The sequence below is a fragment of the Paramisgurnus dabryanus genome, chromosome 17 (assembly GCF_030506205.2).
Source record: "Paramisgurnus dabryanus chromosome 17, PD_genome_1.1, whole genome shotgun sequence".
Lineage (NCBI taxonomy): Eukaryota > Metazoa > Chordata > Actinopteri > Cypriniformes > Cobitidae > Paramisgurnus > Paramisgurnus dabryanus.
In genome coordinates this window covers 29,636,140-29,655,903 of record NC_133353.1, presented here as the reverse complement: position 1 = coordinate 29,655,903, position 19,764 = coordinate 29,636,140, and the positions used below count along the sequence as shown (strand labels likewise).

The 19,764-nt window shown below is 35.5% G+C and overlaps 1 protein-coding gene across 11 annotated transcripts in view; it reads right to left on the bottom strand.

Annotated features, from left to right (window-relative positions):
- Window positions 1-414: 414 nt before the first annotated feature.
- eml1 (EMAP like 1) overlaps window positions 415-19,764 on the bottom strand; it is a 63,658-nt gene continuing 44,308 nt past the window's right edge. For 10 of the 11 annotated variants that reach the window (XM_073812242.1, XM_073812238.1, XM_073812241.1 and 7 more), the window contains 17 exons: window positions 14,151-14,280; window positions 12,374-12,523; window positions 12,069-12,138; window positions 11,755-11,865; window positions 11,521-11,616; window positions 11,304-11,438; window positions 9,462-9,561; window positions 8,848-8,999; window positions 8,640-8,765; window positions 8,356-8,487; window positions 8,041-8,108; window positions 7,683-7,771; window positions 7,507-7,604; window positions 7,227-7,314; window positions 6,048-6,143; window positions 1,840-1,970; window positions 415-1,735 (listed from right to left, as the gene is read on the bottom strand). In XM_073812242.1, the coding sequence (XP_073668343.1) occupies window positions 1,610-1,735; window positions 1,840-1,970; window positions 6,048-6,143; window positions 7,227-7,314; window positions 7,507-7,604; window positions 7,683-7,771; window positions 8,041-8,108; window positions 8,356-8,487; window positions 8,640-8,765; window positions 8,848-8,999; window positions 9,462-9,561; window positions 11,304-11,438; window positions 11,521-11,616; window positions 11,755-11,865; window positions 12,069-12,138; window positions 12,374-12,523; window positions 14,151-14,280 (1,898 nt within the window). In that variant the 3' untranslated portion in view covers window positions 415-1,609. The remainder of the gene's footprint in view (window positions 1,736-1,839; window positions 1,971-6,047; window positions 6,144-7,226; window positions 7,315-7,506; window positions 7,605-7,682; window positions 7,772-8,040; window positions 8,109-8,355; window positions 8,488-8,639; window positions 8,766-8,847; window positions 9,000-9,461; window positions 9,562-11,303; window positions 11,439-11,520; window positions 11,617-11,754; window positions 11,866-12,068; window positions 12,139-12,373; window positions 12,524-14,150; window positions 14,281-19,764) is intronic. The other variant, XM_073812239.1, reaches the window with a different exon arrangement.

Below are 19,764 nucleotides of genomic sequence, written 5' to 3'. Positions count from 1 at the left end.
GGACATTTTAAAAGGCTTTTTTAAGATGTGAAATAAATCTTTGGTGTCCCCAGAGCACATATGTGAAGTTTTAGCTCAAAATATTATATAGATAATTTATTATAGCATGTTAAAATTGCCACTTTGTAGGTGTGAGCACCTTGTGGGTGTTTCCTTTTAAATGCAAATGAGTTGATATCTGCACTAAATGGCAGTGCCGTTGGATAGTGCAGATTAAGGGGTGGTATTATTCCCTTCTGACATCACATGGGGAGCCAAATTTCAATTACCTATTTTTTTCACATGCTTGCAAAGAATGGTTTATCAAAACTAAGATACTGGGTTAATCTTTTTCACATTTTCAAGGTTTATAGAAGCACTGGGGATGCAATTATAGCACTTAAACATGGAAAAAAGTCAGATTTTCATGATATGTCCCTTTCAAAGAGCTTTAAATTTGATTTAATTGTTTACATTTCTAAACAATAATGTAGTGGTTGTCCATTTTGTATCTGTGTTCAAATTATAGCATAGATTTATTCCTTTAAAATGTCACTTGTCCAACAAGCGGCATGCATACAAAACACAACATTTCATATTTCAGAGAAATAGCAATTGTTTAAATTGCTTTATTTTAATGGTTATGCCATACATTAGACAATGAACATGGAAAATGGGTTAGACAGTTACAATCAAACTTGTGCATGCTTAGCTTTGATACTACAGTCATTCTGTAACAACTGTTTGATCTCATTTCTCAAGCAGAGGTTATGAAAATGAAGCTTAACTATAATGTAAATGTGCACTACATTGTTGACTTTCAGTTAAGCTAGTTGATTTACAAAACAGATGTTATGTTGATCTGAGAATTAAAACTAAAATGGATGGATGGCTACAGAGATTTAACAAGATCACTTGCAAAAGGCTGAATTTGACTGTCCCGTAACTGTTATACATGCTTTTATTTTCCTTGAGAGAAATCTATTGGTTGGTAATCCTAACCTTTCAAATTATGTAACATATAATATGAAAGTAAAAAAAAAAAAAAAACAGAAAATAAATATGATATTAGTGTTAGGAGTGGTTGCAGTACCTCAAGATACCAGACGGTGGCAGCAAAAGCTTACAAAATGTATGGTTATGGAAGGCGATTTGTTTTAGTACAAAACCGTGCAATTTTTGAAACACAATAAATGTGACAGTTTAATTCCTGTATAATCTATGGTTTCCAATTTTTAAGACTTTATCCAAAATGGCAAAACATTTATGCTTTTACAGAGTTATAATCGGCCAGCGCCCGAAATCTATAATGTAGATCAACTGGACTAAAATGTTCATTACCAACATGTTCCTTCATGTGCTTTGGCATCGTATTTAACTTTGTCCAATACAGAATATTCTTTAGTTTGTTATTCAAAAGCTAGGGAGATGCATTTTCATAACCCAGGGAGCTTTCAAGACAGTCGTTTTAAAATATTGGTGACCTGAGATAACAATTAAAGGCAAATGAAACGGAGACGTCCTTCCTGTCCACTTTCCCACTGTAGTCAATGGCCCAATGTTTTGTTTTCCCAAGCCACTTGATCCCAGTTCTGATGCAGTCACATGACACACTGTGACAGTAGCTGCTTTACACCACACGCCACTGCATGATGCTCATGTCCTTGCCTCCTGTGGAGACTAAATGACTGTCATCAAACAGGAAGTTAACGTTGGTAACATGGCTACTGTGTCCACCATAAACATGACTAGGAGCCTATGAGAGAGAAATACATACGGTATAAGAATATATATTTTGTTTACACTGTGCCAAACTCAAAACTATTAATATGATGTCTGAAAGTCGGTGTTGTTTCTTACTCTAGACTGAGAGCACGGAAATGAAAAAACGTGCACTTTTCCGAAGTCGTCTCCTGTGGCGAGCAGTCTCTTTGCATTAGAGCTGCACACAGCATTTATGTCAGTCCCATCTGATCCATCTGGCCACAAACCTGAAGAGTGAAGACAAACAAAACACACAAATTTCAGCAATGAGTCTTGAGCAGTCATGCCATGAGGACAAACAGGAGAACTGTCGCTATGTGTTTTCTTGGCTATGTTTATTTAAAGTGACTACATATAAAACTAGATAAAAATGTAATTAATGAAGTATTTTAAAACAATTAAAAAATGTTTTTTATATAAAACAGATCTAGTCCTTTGTTGCATAATAGCTATTGTTTACATGTCAGTGATCTATAATGTTGACATTGATTGTTTTTACTTTTAAAGGGACCCTCCACTTTTTTTGATAATATGCTAATTTTACAGCTCCCCAAGAGTTAAACAATTGATTTTTACAGTTTGGTACCGGGGGTGAAATGATATTATGCAGTGCCCGAAAATAGTCCCCTGCTATTGAAGTTACTAAGGGGACTATTTTCAGCTGCTGCGTAATATCATTGCGCCTCCTGCAGCCATGTTACGGCAGCAAAGTCCTTGATTATTACACCAGAATGAGAGTATTGTTCCTAGCCATATTGGCCTAAACAATCGCAACTTTAAATTTTTCCGTCAGTCTTAGTACACGATGCAACTACAGAAGAGTTAAGTTTTAAATAGGAAAAATATTGAAACTCTTTGGTTATTTTTGAGCGCGATGCTAATGGTCTAATCAGATTCAATGGATTATGCTAAGCTATGCTAAAAGTGGTACACTGTAAAAAATAAATTGTTGGCTCAATGAATTATTTTTTAGTAACTAGTTCCACAGAAATTTTACGTTCACTCAATTTCTGACTCCAAAGTGTTACCTGGATTGATGTTTTTTAGTTGGCCCAATTTTGACTCAAATATAAAAAAGTATGTTTGCTCAACTAGCTTTATAGTTCATTCAACTAAAATGTTTTAATCAGTTGAATCTTTAAAAACTTACAGCAAAGACTCTGTCAATTAAATTTTAAGTATTTACTCAATGTTTTATGTGTTACTTCAATTAATATTTATTATTTGGGAATACTTAATAAACTTTTTAAAATTATTTATCAAATAATTTATGCTGGTGTTGTTAACAAATAATTAACTTCAGTCACATAAAAACAAAAGCTTTATTCACTTATCATACAGACTGAACATACAGAATTAAGTCTTCTCTAAATAGAGGGCATAAAACAGTCCAAAAGCACTCCAAAATCAGTCAGAACATCTCCAGGGCCATTTAGGAGAACTTCTTTCACCATGTATCCCTCTCTGCCTCTCTCCACATCATCACCGCTCTGGTTTGATAAACAGAGGAATATAAATACACACACACACATACATAAATACATGTTTTAATATAATAAAGCTTGACGGTGAAAGACTTTATACCCTAAAATTGCCAAATTTCTCTCAGACATCACACGTAATTGAATTAAACACTATTGGGCGGTTTTCTCGAACAGGACTTATCACTGACTAAAATACTGACATCTCTTAACATATGAGTGCTATTCTTTTGTCTCAAAATGCACGCCAGTATTGTATTATATAAGGTTTGTTTGTAAAAATGTCCCAATTATAATTAAGACGGAGTAATAAACCCTGTCCGGTAATCTTAACTAAAATAGCTCCACTTTAACTCGGACACATAACATAACACACCTTTATATAACTTATATCTTTACAAAAACGTCGAGTATTTGCGTCTTTGCCAATTAATAGAGTCTAAAATTAACATTTATTTACAAACACTTACCTGACGTGAACTTGAGGAAACGGCTGATGACTTGTGTCATGTGAATCAGTAAGTGATTCAGGCTGTTATGTGCGGATTGATCTCAGATGAAATGACCTGTGTTCCAGATCCTTCCGAGTTAAGACATTTTAAATTAAAAACTCACGCACATACTGTACATACATACACACGCACGCGCGAGCGGGTCGCGCGCACGCGCGCGCGCACACGGGTACACACACGGGTATATTTAGAAGTTTTATTTAAGATTGTTATGATATTGGGACTATTTCTCCACCCGCTCCTTCAGCTCTGAAGTTCAAATTCGCATGCAGTCCGGTTATAACGAATGTAAAAGATATGAAACATCACTCAACAGCCATATCAATTAAGTGAAATCCTAAAATATGATTTAAAACATAACCCTTTCATTGTTAAGTATGAGAAATTAAAATGAATTAAATCACGTTTAAACGCCACAGAGATATCAGAGCCAGCAGTCGATTTCTGATGCGCTTGCCGAGGCGAGGCTGCGCTGGGCGGGGTGTGAGCGCTTAAGCGCCAATGATTTTCTGGAGCTCATATTGAGCTCATATGGAGCTCCGTCCGAAAGTGTCCGAGCACATTTTTAAATAGACGCTATCTTTATTAACCGACCGCATATTTAAACTTTAAGCACATACATTCACGCCTGAACAACTCTTACAATTACATTTTGTGACCAAATAACAGTAATATTAGGAGCATTTTGTTGTCAGGAAACAAAGCTGCAAAGTCCACATATTTACCTGATTTGTCTTAATTAGTTCAGTCAACATTAGCCATTCTGAATGTTGACTGGAATTGAAAATAACCATTCATTTAATGTTTTAAACACAGATTTATCTAGGCTTAAAATAATATGTCTTCTCAACTAGCTCAAACAAAAAAATTGGTTTAACTTATATATTTTTGCCCGTCCAACATTTCATTAATTGGATTTTTTACAGTGTACCGCCAGACCCGGAGATTGGCTGAATGGATTCCAAAATGGTAAAAATCAAATATTTAACACTAGGGGAGCTGGAAAATGAGAATATTATCTAAAAAAGAGGCGTGTCCCTTTAAAGGCACAATACGTACATTTTTGCCGCTTGAGGTCACATTTTCAAAACAATAACGAAAGCGAATCTTGATGGCGGCATTAATGAGAGTGGAACAACGAGAAAGATGTCGTTTTCACATCCACAGTTGTATGGAATACAGGGATCATGTTCACGGATGAGGTCATGAATTACGTTTTTTGGGGGTTTCGGTACTCGTGGATATTTTATTATAAAAATCTTACATATTCTGCCTTTAAAATAAGATTTTAATTAAAGGATTACTCCACTTCCTTAAAAAAATCCCAATAATTTATCCTCATGTCATCCAAAATGTTTATGTTATTCTTTGTTCAGTCAAGAAGAAATTAAGTTTTTTGAGAAAAACATTCCATGATTTTTCTCAATTTAATAAACTTTATTTGACTGTTCACAATTTCATTACAGTTTAAAATGGCTGTTACAAAGCAGCTTCGAAGGGCTCTAAATGATCACAAACGAGGCATAAGGGTGTTATCTAGCAAAACGATTGTCGTTTTCGGCAAGAAAATTTTTTTACTTTTAAACCACACTTTCTCATCTTGCACTAGTCGTGTGATGCGCCAGCGCGACCTCGCGTAATGCGTCATCACGTCGGAAGGTCACGCATGACGTATGCAAAACTACCGCCCCAGTGTTTACAAGTGTGGAGAAAGAGGACCGTTTCAATGTTGTTGTATGTGGAATGATACTAATTAATGTCTTTGTGTCAGTTTATTGTTGAAAATGGTCCGCAAATGTGGGTTTCACTTATATAACGCGTGACCGCTAACATAATTACGCAATTACGTGAGGTCCACTGGCGCATCACACAGCTGGGGCAAGACGAGAAGTTGTGTTTTAAAAGTACATATTTTTTATTTTTCTTGCCAAAAATTACAACGTTTTGCTAGATGAGACCCTTATGCCTCGTTTGGGATTGTTTAGAGTCCTTTGAAACTGCATTTAAACTGTAAACGGTTGGGGTCCAATAAAGTCTATTCAATTGAGAAAAATCTTGGAATGTTTTCCTTCAAAAACTTAATTTCTTCTCGACTGAACAAAGAAAGACATCAACATTTTGGATGACATCGGGGGTACGTAAATTATCTGGATTTTTTTAAGAAAGTGGAGTAATCCTTTAATTAACATTGATGTATTAATTTTTTATAATGAGTAAAAATACATTTTAGGCTGTCCTTTATTGGAAATATATTTGTGGCCCTAGAATGTTGTTAGGCACTATGCTATCCATAAATAAAAATTGAAGTTACCAAAAACAAGGAAGCCCAGAGTACAGGTGAAAGTGGCCCATTCAATGTCACGGGTGGTCTCCACACTCACAACTTGCTTGCACACAGATGGGATCCCTAAAAAACAACACCATGGATTACTAACAGTATACATACTGTATTATTTTCTAACGGTTAAAGGGTTACTCCACTTTTTTGAAAATATGCTCATTTTCCAGCTCCCCTAGAGTTAAACATTGGACTCTTACTGTATCGTTTTGGAATCCATTCAGCTGACCTCCACGTCTGGCGCTAGCACTTTTAGCATAGCTTAGCACGTAGTGATATTACACACTGCCCGAAAATAGTCCCCTGCTATAGAAAATAACCAAGGGTACTATTTTCGGGCAGTCATAATATCACTACGCCTGCTGCAGCCATGTTACAGCAGCAAAGTCCTTGATTATTACGCCAGAATGAGAGTATAGCTCCTAGACATATCTGCCTAGAAAATCACAACTTTTAATTTTCTGTCGGTCTTAGTACACGATGTAACTACAGAAGAGTCAAGTTTTAAATAGGAAAAATATCCAAACTCTTTGGTTATTTTTTAGCGAGATGCTAATGGTCTAATCAGATTCAATGGATTATGCTAAGCTATGCTAAAAGTGCTAGCGGAGATCAGCTGAATGGATTTCAAAACTGTAAGATTCAAATGTTTAACTCTAGGGGAGCTGGAAAATGAGCATATTTTCAAAAAAGTGGAATGTCCCTTTAATAGTCATACTTTAAACATGTAATAAAAATAGCTTGGGGTTTACACAAAATGTCATATTGAGTGATTACTGTCATTTTATCTAAAGCACAGTTCACTTATTACAGATAAATTAAGATTAAAAAGTTAAGCATGGGTATATGTGTATGTAATATTGTGCTGTCAAAGAACAAAAATATGTCAACAGTGCTTAATTTACAACAAAAACGTCTTAAAGTAGATAAAGTGTAGTTGCAATGAAGTGTGGCAATATCATAGTGACATCTTAATTTAAAGGACCAGTGTGTACATTTGTGGCGGCATCTAGTGGTGAGACTGTGAATTGCAACCAACTCAGTCCACAGCTCACCCCTTTCTGTCAAGAGATCTTTCTAAAAGTCCCACATTGCACTATACAGTAAGGTTTCATTTAAGTCAGTCTAGTTTGAACTTCCTTAAATACTTACAGTAAAGGATCTCATAGTCTCCTGAGTTTGAAACCAAGTACTGAGAATCCACAGACCAATCCAGATGAGTTATGAAGCTAGAATGACCCTGCGAGCCACAGTAACACACAATGGGTACAAATATTACAGAAAACAAAATAATGATTTGTGTTGTTGACTGTATGTGAGCAGGAAAAACATCTTAATGATCATCGTGTAGTAGAGACAGATGGTTTGTAACAGCTGAATAGTAATCTTTAATATGCAAACAGGCATATTGTTCATTAATACACATCCTTACTGAGCATTTTCCAACTCTGCTGTATTTCTTGCCGTTTTCTCCCACAGCATAAATGTAGATGTAGTTGTCATGTGACCCAATTGCAAGGAAACTGCCATCTGGAAAGAGCGAGAGAGATTTTCCAACTTAATCAGTTGCAGAGACTTTAATCTGTAGCGGCAGGAGAACTCTCTAACCTGGAGAAAAGCGCATAACCGACAGCTGTTCGTTCCCATCCGTGTGCACGGTCACCAGATCCTTCGATTCCGTATCGAGGACGAGCCACCTGTGCAGATTAGTAATGAAGAAAATGACATTATTATCCACAATGTAGCGCCTCAAACTAAATGAAAGCTGCGGCTGTTGAGGTCTTCATGAAGTGCCATTATCAGGATTGGTTGGGAATAAAGCGTTTAAACATTGCCGCTGGGATACTATTGTGTTACTGTGTCGCATTAGCATAATAATAAGTGTTTGGGTCTTCCGGGCGACACTCCATTAGACCTTTTCAGCATTTAAATGATGTGTTTGATGAAAATAAATAGCTTCTCTTACCTGCCCGTCTGCGTTCCTATAGCAACCGTTGCCCCAGACGGGTGGAATCCGGCCGATTGGGCGGCATCCTGTCCGGAGAGAAAAATACACACATATGTCCAATCAGACATCCTGTTATCCTATAAACATAACTCAAGCCGAAAAAAACACAGAGTGAGCTTATCATTATAGTAACAGTAGCGAAAAGTTACTGAAAACAGGAAACTAAAGTCACACCCACAGTCAGCTGTGATGCAGGTGAACTATGTGCGACCTCTGGGATTCGAACCCATGACTTTTGCAATGCGAACATAATGCATAGATACACTTGCTCACCTCCATTGTTTTGGTCCATATTGGCTGATGGGCGACTGAGTCCCATAGGCACACATGTTTGTCATGACCACAGGTGAGGAATTGGTGCTTCTGTGGATGCACAGTCAGGCCCCATAATTCATCAATGTGCCCCTGAGAATAAAAAAATCGTATTTAGATAAGCATCACGTTGAATAGCATACATTTTTTTTTCGAGTTCGGATTTAGGACAAGCACCAATTGTGTTTAATTTTCATGCCAAAAATGGCCACTTCTGGGTCTTATAGTTTAGGTAGTTCACCCACCTGCGTAATGGGTATGAATTCCCCATCCAGACTACCTTGTAGGATGTAGTTTTTAGTAGTTCCAATCAGAACAGTCTCTCCCTTTCCTTCAGCAACAGTTCGAATAGGGCCATATAACTCAGGCACCTGAGAGGAAAAATAACAAAAAGCAAATGTAGTTGTTGTTGCTTGTAGACTGAATGAAAAATATATCCGTGTAATGCCTTACCTCAACCGTCTGAATTTTTTGGTAATTTTCATCCCAGGAGATGAGTTTGCGGTCTTTCCCACCAGAGACCAGCGTCCCATTTCTCATCATGCAAAGTGCAAAGACGCTCCCCTCATGCGCACCCTGAATAGCCAAGCTAATACGATTACAACCTGTGAAGCATGACACAACACCTCCATTTAAAGGGACACTCCACTTTTTTTGAAAATATGCTCATTTTCCAGCTCCCCTAGAGTTGATTTTTACAGTTTTGGAATCCATTCAGCCGATCTCCGGGTCTGGCACTAGCACTTTTAGCATAGCTTAGCACAATCCATTGAATCTGATTAGACCATTAGCATCTCGCTAAAAATAACCAGAGTTTCAATATTTTTCCTATTTAAAACTTGACTCTTCTGTAGTTACATTGTGTACTAAGACCGACAAGAAATTAAAAGTTGCAATTTTCTAGGCAGATTAAACTAGGAACTATACTGTACTATCATTACAGCGTACTAAAGAAGAACTTTGCTGCCGTACCAAACAATCAAAAGGAAACCAAGCTTATCTTAATACATTCTTGTTGATTTCTGTACAATTATACATTATTCTTCATAATAAAGAAGATCTTTCACCTTTGGCCCAAACAAGTATATTTCCACTTGAATCTCCTGTGATAGCGTCGCCGTTTTCAGAAAAAGTCACGCATAATACAAACTTGGGCTTCTCTTGTTTCTGCAAAAAACATAAACATGACTTTATTTTTTGAGCAGATATGGAGCAACAAACTTGAAACAAAACAGACAATGCATGTTTCACTGTAATATTGCAACTAGCTGTCAGTAACTTACTGTAGATTTTACATTTATGTTATTTACTGGCAACTGCATAATAACAGCAAATTTTTTACAGATATGTATACATTTGGTACCAATATGTACCTTTGAGGCACTAAAATGAACTTAAAACAATTTCAACTTATAGTTATGTCATCTTATAACAGGTAAAAACTTAAAATACTAGGTTTTGCAAGTCAATTCAACCAAGTTGTTTTAACTTCATGCTGTTTTTTACAGTGAAGGCACCGAGGCACATAGCTTAATGTAGCTTAAAGTGTTTTGTAAAATGTGGTAAACGTACTCTATTATTGCCATATAGTGGGGTCATTGAACATTTAACCCTTTCGATCTTTTATTTCCCCTAAAGCTAAATGTAATATTCTTTACCAATTCTCAGGATTTGGGAACATCACAGAGCATTGCATTAGTAGTGCAAAAGGGTCATGGGGGCGAGTCCCAGGGGAACACACATACTAAAATGTATACTGCACTGTATGCTTGGATAAAAGTGTCTGCCAAATGCATGAATGTTTGGAATTAACATGCATTTATTTGGCATCCACTTAAGCTTGAGTGCCATAAAGGCAAAAAAAGACGAAGAAAAACACTTGAGATTTATGTTTTTCATTTAGAAATTGTTCACTTGAATTGTTATGCTATTTATAGGTATAATAAGCATATAATGAAAAATGTATATTAATTTAGCAAAAAGTAAAGTAGTTTCACTTGTGGTATCAGATGTTGGATGTCTCAGACCCCACTGTGTGTACAACAGATATGTAAAGAGCACCTATTTCATTGCTAAAAACAACGTTATTTTGTGTTTTTGGTATAATACAATGTGTTCGCGTGGTTTATGGTTTAAAAAACACATTATTTTCCACATATCGTACCAGATTTCACTTTCTTCCTAAAACGCACAGATTTGAAAATTTCTGTGTCCCTGATTGGCCAGCTAATCTGTACGTTTTGATTGACCTGAATACCTCTGATGTCAGCCGGAAATGTAACGCTCCTTACCATGTTTGAAAGATTCGGTTGCTAACAAGAGTTAACTTACAGGCTGTGAGTCCGAAGCGGGAGGAATTATGATAATGCCGGTCTTGTCTACATCACCAATACCAGGAAGTAAACTGTTGCCTACAATTCGTGTGTTTGTTGTAGTCCAAGAAAAGAGATTTACGTTGGAGATTATAACTCACGTCAACGTTTACTTTGGGGTTTGTACCTTTTGCATATCGTTAACATGTACTAATACACACTTACACACCAAAGGAAATTTAAAAACGTGAATGGGACAATAGGTGCTCTTCAAATGATGCATTAGACTATCATTAAATATGTAAGGAATAATTGAGTTTGGCCATTGAATTATTCGAAAATAATGCACAGCCACGGTGGTAATGCAACACGACATGAAGCAGTGTGCATTATTTTTAAATAATTCAAAGGACCAGAGTCAATTATTCCGCTTATACCACAAACATTGCCAATACACTGCTCTGGTGGTTATTTTAAGACATTTGATAGGTCAGGTAATTTAATGCATACTTGTGGAACATTTTTCAACCAATCAGAATAAAGCATTCAACAGCGCCGTGGTATTAAAAGACTTGCACAAAAGTCTAAAAGATTTACCTCGAATAGACCCTGTTTTTTCACAAGAGAGCCCTTCTCCAATGACCAAAAATATAGGTGCGACTTCCCACAGGTAACAACTATATTAGCATCCGTCGGGTGGAAATCAGCAGCAAACACAGACTCATTGGAGCACTGCAAGAACATCAGAAAAACAGTCATTAACATGAGACTTCATGAAAAATATACAACTTTATTCTTATCTTTATTGTCTCACCTTCACTTCAGCAAACCTTTCTTCCTTCTGCCAGTCCCATACAGAGAGGATGTGATCATTCGAATCATCAACAACACACAACCAGCTTCCACCGTTCTAAACAATAGTAAACAATAGTTTTTAAAGAAATTCACCCCAACTTTATTGTCAATGTGCAGAGAACAAGCACATGGCCAATGAAATGCAAATACAGTAGCAATGCAAATAAAATAATATTTGGTGTTTGGCACTTACTGATTTTGAAAAAGAAAGGCACACTAGAGCTCTATCAAAGAAACCAGTTCCAAGAACGTGCAACGTGTTCAAACTCACAGAGTCCCACACTCGCACATGAGGGGCCAGCTGCTGCCAAAATCAAACAAAACTGCCATCAATGACCTAAGATCATTTCATTTTAAGCAGATGCATATGAGATCTTCATCATCCACATCTGTTGACTGACTCTTGCTGAGCATGTGATGCTTAGGAAACACATTTTCGCTATATTGGCAATATGTTTTGGGATTAGTGTCTGACAGTTACCAGTTTAAAATATCAACAGTACTTACTTTTCCATCCATGGACGTGCCAGCCACTTGTCCTGTTGCTATGGTGATTTTATCAGGATGGACAGCTAGGCTTTTAGGGGAGAATAAACAAGAGTGACAGAAGTGCATGGGCAGCTGTGACTGTGATGACACAGCAGTGAGAGGACGTCACACATTTATGTCTCTGTTGAGTCGAAATTTGAATCTCATGCACTGCAGAACACTTCTTTATACTGATATACGATGTTCATTAAATTGTAAAAAAGTATTTGACTTTTAAATATATAAAAATTTGTTGGTTTTACGAACACTCAATATAGTCTTACCACTTGATATCATCAGTATGTGCAGTGTAGTGTCTTTGAAGTTGCTCATCCACATTATAAAGCACAACCACAGACGCAATGAAATAAACCGTTTCCCCCGTTGGAAGCAAGTAGAGGTTGGATCGACAGTCCCGGCCCCGATAACCATAACTTGGTCATAGTCAAGAATCAGAAATGTGGTATTATCTATTATCAGAAGACCACCTCAGATTGCTTTAGGTCAAGCATGGTTTTCAGTTGTTTATACACTGCAAAAAATGATTTTCAAAAAAATACATTTCTTAGTATTTTTGTCTTGTTATCAGAAAAATATCTAAAAATTCTTAAATTGAGATGCTTTATCTTGATGAGCAAAATAAATCAAGAAAATAAGTCTAGTTTTTAGACCAAAAATATCAAACTTAAGTGATTTTGTGCATAAAACAAGCAAAAAAAAACTGCTAATGGGGTAAGCAAATTTTTCTTGCATTTTTCTTTGCTTACCCCATTGGCAGATTTTTTTTGCTTGTTTTATGCAAAAAATCACTTAAATTTGATATTTTTGGTCTAATAACGTCGTTTTGATTATCTAGAAAAGGCATCTTAATTTAAGAATGTTTAGATATTTTTACTGAAAAAAAAATACTAAGAATTTTTTTTCTTGAAAATCAATTTTTGCAGTGCTTACACTACAAAAAATTATTTTTAAGAAAACATTTTCTTAGTATTTTTGTCTTGTTTTCAAGTGATATTGTGGATAAAACAAGCAAAACAATCTGCCAATGGTATCAGCAAAAAAATCTTGAACATTTATCTTAAACACTAAATTCAAGAAAAATTCAAGAAAAATTTGCTTACCCCATTGGCTGATTTTTTTTTTTTTTGCTTGTTTTATGCACAAAATCACTTCAATTTGATATTTTTGGTCTAAAAACTAGACTTATTTTCATGGGTCGTTTTGCTCATCAAGAAAGAGCATCTTAATTTAAGAATTTTTTTGATATTTTTTACTGAAAACAAGACAAAAATACTAAGAATTCTTTTTCTTGAAAATCATTTTTTGCAGTGCTTACACTACAAATTTTTTTTCAAGAAAACATTTTCTTAGTATTTTTGTCTTGTTTTTAAGTGATTTTGTGCATAAAACAAGCAAAACAATCTGCCAATGGTATAAGCAAAAAAATCTTGAACATTTATCTTAAACACTAAATTCAAGAAAAATTCAAGAAAAATTTGCTTACCCCATTGGCAGATTATTATTATTTTTTGCTTGTTTTATGCACAAAATCACTTCAATTTGATATTTTTGGTCTAAAAACTAGACTTATTTTCTTGGGTCGTTTTGCTCATCAAGAAAAAGCATCTTAATTTAAGAATTTTTAGATATTTTTACTGAAAACAAGACAAAAATACTAAGAATTTTTTTTCTTGAAAATCATATTTTGCAGTGTATTATAACACAGCCCTGTTTAAAGGATGTGCCAAATTAATTTTGGAAATAATGTACAAAAGTAATTCATTCCGACAATAAAAAATAGCAACTAATATCTCTATAAGCAGACACATCTTGCAGTTTGTGCTTATGAAGCATCACATCATGTGTAAAACTATGACTTCAACCACATTTATAACAATGTAGAGCAATAAAAAATATCTTATTATTATATTAGCCCTAAAAAATGATTAGTGCCAGATCATTTTTTTTTTTAAATCAATAGCTCATTCAATTTTATAGCAATGAAGGTCCAACACAAGAATCAATGTAAATATAATTGCATTTCCATTACCAAAAGGATACACCCAATCTAGCTTCAGTTTCTTAGGAGGCAAATCAATCTTTGCTTCTAGGCTGTAGGTGTCCACCAGGTCTTTGGGCATGTACATGGTGATGGGTCGTCCCTTTAAATACATTTTGACATAACCTTCATCTAGAAAAAGCAACATAGACTTTAGGAGTAAGAAAATTCATTGGTCGCTAAAAAGGATTATAATTTGTGTGCTTAATGGCATTACATTTTAATCTTGAATATTGCAGATATAAGATATATTTTTCTCACAGAAAAAAGTTACAAAAGGCGGTACCCTTTAAAAAAGTATACCTTTGTCTTTAAAGATACATAATGGTATCTCAGATACATTATCTGAACCCAAATGGTGCATATTAGGACCTTTTTAAAGGGCACCATCCTCCTAGTGACCTTTTCTTCTGTCAGTGTAAATCAAGATTAAATGTTAATCCAGATTTAAACGAAAGGATTAGAAAGAACTGCAAGATAATGCTTAAAAATCTGTATATTTTATGTTCAATAACAATAACAGAATCAAATAGATTAGAGAGGTTTAAAGGAAAAGCTTTAGCCATTTGTATGTACTTTATTGTATATTTGACATGCATTCCATTTAAATGTAAGGATAAACAACACACAATCAAGTGCAAAAGCATGTGAATATTTTTCTGTTTGATGAATTAGTAATATACATACAATGAAAACGTAAAGGAAATATACAGTTAATCAAAATGCAAATATAATCAAAAGCAAAAAGTGCACACATGCAGTCTAACAACATAAACAACAAATCTCAAAAAAATGAGTAAACGAATTACAACAAAACAGAACAAAGGATTTAAACCATAACACGTGGCTACATCTAAAATCACAGCTGTTGATTAGTAACAGATCTGAAAATACTGGCTGGGAGATTTGATTGGGCTCCTATAACTGGGCGTGTCTAAGGGGGAGTGGCCTGACTGAGCAGTACACTTCCTCAGAGGAAGAGTAAACAGTGGGACCTTTCTGGCACCGGACCGAGCAGCTTTGTCAGACAGAATCTTGGGCCCTGTCGGGATGTTGGTGGGCTGCGAGGGAACAGCTGACGCGGATTTGGGGGGTTCAGCGGATCCGGTCCGTTTTGACGGTCGGTGCAGGGAGATCTGCACAGTTACTGGGTAAAGTGGTAAAATGGGACGGGGCCATAGGAGGTGTAGGACAGGGTGGAGAATTGGGTAAAGTATAATGAAAACATAGTCAGACATTGTCCAACAGATTTAGATATCACTCCACTAGATAAACACAGGACAGGGCTTCTCATCAAGACCAAGCTACTGTACCAGACTGCAAAACAATGGCGCTTTTCCATTGCATAGTACCCCACGGTTTGGTTTAGTTTGGGTCGGGTCAGCTTACTTTTGGGAGCTTTTCCACTGGGTGCAGTAAGTAGTACCCAATACTTTTTTTCGTACCACCTCGGTTGGGGTTCCAAGCGACCCGAGATGATACCAAACGTGACGCAAAAACACTGTAGATCACTGATTGGTCTAGGAGAATCGTCACTACCAGCGTCATCACTAATGTAAAAGATTAGCTTTACCTTCGTGCTAGCTTGCGCTGTCTCGAGCAAACATGTTGTCATCTGTGCTCTGCTATAAGTTCCCAAACTCCCTTTTAGCGACGAAAAACAACCGCAGGTTTAGAATCATGGACACCATAACATTTTTTTCCAGACTTGCAGTCTGTGGCGGAACATTCGCGACGAGCACGTCAGCATTATATATGCTTGAATGCAACTTCAATGACGCTCAGTCGACTGACACAACGGGTGTTTAAACAGAAACTGTCATCTGAGACAGAGGTAGTGATAAACGCGATGTGCAAACATCTATTTGTGGTGGCCAATTTTAATTTTTGTGGCGGACTGAGAAATAAATAAATGTATGGGAATGTACAATGACGCTCTCACTTGTATGATGTCACAACAGTAGGCAGCGCAAATATAACGACACGCCTATAATCCCTCCCACTGCGAAGTAATACTTAACTCGATGGAAAAGCTAACCAAGCCAAAGTGAGGTGAGCTGACCCGATCCAAACTAAACTAAACCGTGGGGTACTATGCAATGGAAAAGCGCCATAAGTCATATTCAAGCTGTATTTTTGTCTTGTTTTCAGTAAAAATATCTCAACCTTCTTAACTCTTTCCCTGCCAGCATTTTTTTTAAAGTTGCCAGCAAGCATGAGCATTTTTATGATTTTCACAAAAGTTGAATGCCTTCTAAAGTTTCTTCATTAAATATATAAACATACGATGTATCAAATGAAAGAACAAATCTTTATTTGTTCTCTTTTTATCACCTCTAAAATATGGGTAGGTTTTTTTTTAAATAGGCAATTTTGAGCAAAAAGGTGAGATAATTGCCTTTTTGTAAAAGACTTTTGTTAGAAATCGATTCAGAGCGATGATCAAAACATACACAGAGTTTTTACAGTTTTTTATCAGTAAATGCTTTAGTGTTTTATACACTGCAAAAAATTACCTTCTTGCTTATTATTTTTGTCTTGTTTTTAGCAGAAATATCAAAAAATTCTTAAATTAAGATGCTTTTTCTTGATGAGCTAAACAGCCATAGAAAATAAGTCTAGTTTTTAGACCAAAAATATCAAATTGAGTGATTTTGTGCATAAAACAAGCAAAAATATCTGCCAATGGGGTGAGAAAATTTTTCTTGAATTCATCTTAAATTTAGTGTTTAAGAAAATATTTTTTGCTTACCCCATTGCCAGATTTTTTTTTGCTTGTTTTATGCACAAAATCACTAAATTGAATATTTTTGGTCTAAAAACTAGACTTATTTTATTTGGGTGTTTAGCTCATCAAGAAAAAGCATCTTTATTTAAGAATTGTTAGATATTTTTATTGAAAACAAGACAAAAATACTAAGATTTTTTTTTCTTGAAAATCATTTTTTGCAGTGTAGGACCTTCAAAGTTGAATGGTACATAAAGGGTACCATCCCAGTGACAGCTTTAGTTTTATTTTAATTTACTAGTGGTAATTGAAAAATGCTGGGTTGTTTTATCCCATGGTTAGGTCAAATATGGAGATTTTCTTGGCTTTGTTTATATTTGATCCAACCATGGGTTGAAACAGTCCATATTTTTTAGAGTGATGGAGCTGGCAATGCAAAAGTTATGGCTTTGAATTGCAAAAAAAGATATTACCTGATTGGAAATTTAATATATCAATATTGCTTTGGATTAAAGCATAAATGCATAAACGTGGAAATAAGATACAATTTATTTCTGAAGAATAACTGCATGAGATAATGTATTCAGATAATGCAGCATTCTTTTTTCCCTCATCTTTACTTATTTTTCTTGTTTCAAATATAAAACTAACAATACCGAGTAATGCATATACTGTATACTTCAAAATTTGCCAGCAGGTAAAAATAAATTGAATTCAAAATATATTCTGTAAAATAATTATGCTATATGTGCTTCTCAAGTCAGTTTGTTTTTAATGAATATTTAATCATTTAGACGAAGATAAAAATACTGATGTGAAAGTATTTTTTTGCAGTTTAGTACACAAACGGTACACTCTCAGAAAAAAAGGTAAATTTTATAAAGGTCCTAATACAGTATGTACCAGTTACCAATGTGTACCTTTGAAGTACCAATATGCACCTTTTAGATACATAAGTGTACTTTTGAAAAGGTGACAACTTTTGTACCTTCTTGTACCTTGTTTTCTGAGACTGTAGGGAAGATGCTTGGAAATCTTAATGTCTTACTCAAGGAAAAACAAGAAACACTGACGACAAACTGATCAAATGTATTTTAGGTATTTTTGGTATTCTATGCGCAAGCCTTCCTGGTTTGATTGTCTTTCTGAGTTTTGTGACTAAACAATGCAGTGGGTGTATTATTGAGTCATTGACATCTTGTTGCATCAACATTGAAGAGAGAAAATAGAGTCGGGTTCGGGGAAAATAAATTCCACTCAATGTGTCATTTAATGCCTGACATATAATATACACCAAACTCCAGTTTCACAGAAAAACCAGAAAAGCTGGTTGAGATAAAATGCAGGATGATAGATGCCCTTTAAGAGCTGAGCAAACGTGTGCGTAGAGCAAAAAAGCAACACTATACTAATGAAATAAAAGCCTTTGGATGCACTGCTGTGAGACTGCGGGAGAACGTGAGTCTCCCATGGTGGTGCATGTGAAGATAATGCTGCGAGCAGTGAGAAAAACATCCAGTTGTCAACGCAATGTCACTAAGGTTGTGTTTTAGCATCACTGCAAATCACTGCAATCAACCACAGGTTGGCATTGCTCAGATGGGTGTTAAACAAAGTGAGCATTAGTTCACTGGGAAGGGTGGCATTTCTGGAAAAAGTGGGGAAGTTCTTTCAAACACGCATTCATCAGATCAAACCATATCCTTATGTAGGACAGCTCTGTGGGTGTTGATTCGGTTATTATAAAGCCAGAGCTCTCAAACTGTCAGATAGACCCCATGATAGACCCAGTGGAGTTTTGGGGCTAAGTTTTGTTCTTGCTTTGTGTTATTGATAGAGCATTGCACTAGCAACACAAGGGTCATGGGTCTGAAGCCCAGGGAATACACACACTGGCAAAAAATAAACGCTTAAAGTGTACGTTTCATGCTTTTTTCATGCTCATTTTCCAGCTCCCCTAGAGTTAAACATTTGACTTTTACCATTTTGGAATCCATTCAGCTGATCTCCGGGTATGGCGCTACCACTTTTAACATAGTTTAGCATAATCCATTGAATCTGATTAGACCATTAGCATTGTTTAAAAATTACAAAAGAGTTTTGCAATGATTTTACGCAGTGCCCGAAAATAGTCCCCTGCAATTGAAAGGGGACTATTTTCGGCCCTGCGTAATATCATTGCGCCTGCTGCAGCCATAATACGGCAACAAAGTCCTTGATTGTTACGCCGGAATGAGAGTATAGTTCCTAACCATATCGGCCTAGAAAATCACAACTTTAAATTTTCTGTCCGTCTTAGTACACAATGTAATTACGGAAGAGTCAAGTTTTAAATAAGAAAATTATCCAAACTATTTGGTTATTTTTTTAGACGCAATGCTAATAGACTAATCAGACTCTATGGATTGTGCTAAGCTATGCTAAAAGTGCTAGTTTTCTACATAAAATCATCCTACAGTGTAAAAAAGATTTGAATTACCTGGTTGCTTTAAAATGTTAAGTTAATTCAACTTAAAAATATTAGTTGATTCAAAAGAAAGTTGTGTAAAATTGTCAACTAATATTTTTAAGTTGAATTAACTCAAAAATGTAAGGCAACCAGGTAACAAACTTTTTAAAGTTTAACCAATTTTTTACAATCATTTTGTTAAAATATAACCTTGATATCTTTAATATTGACTGAGAAAGACCATGTCAAAGATTGAAATCAATGACTGAAATCAAACTTTGATTCTTCTAATCTTTTAATAAAGACTTTGAATTGAATTGACAGACCGTGTCTAAAATTTTAAATTAAAAATTATTTTAAATTGATTTTAGTTATTTGGACCAAACAAAACACAACAAAATTGTTAAATATAGGACATAATTCAAGTTTTTCACCAAGA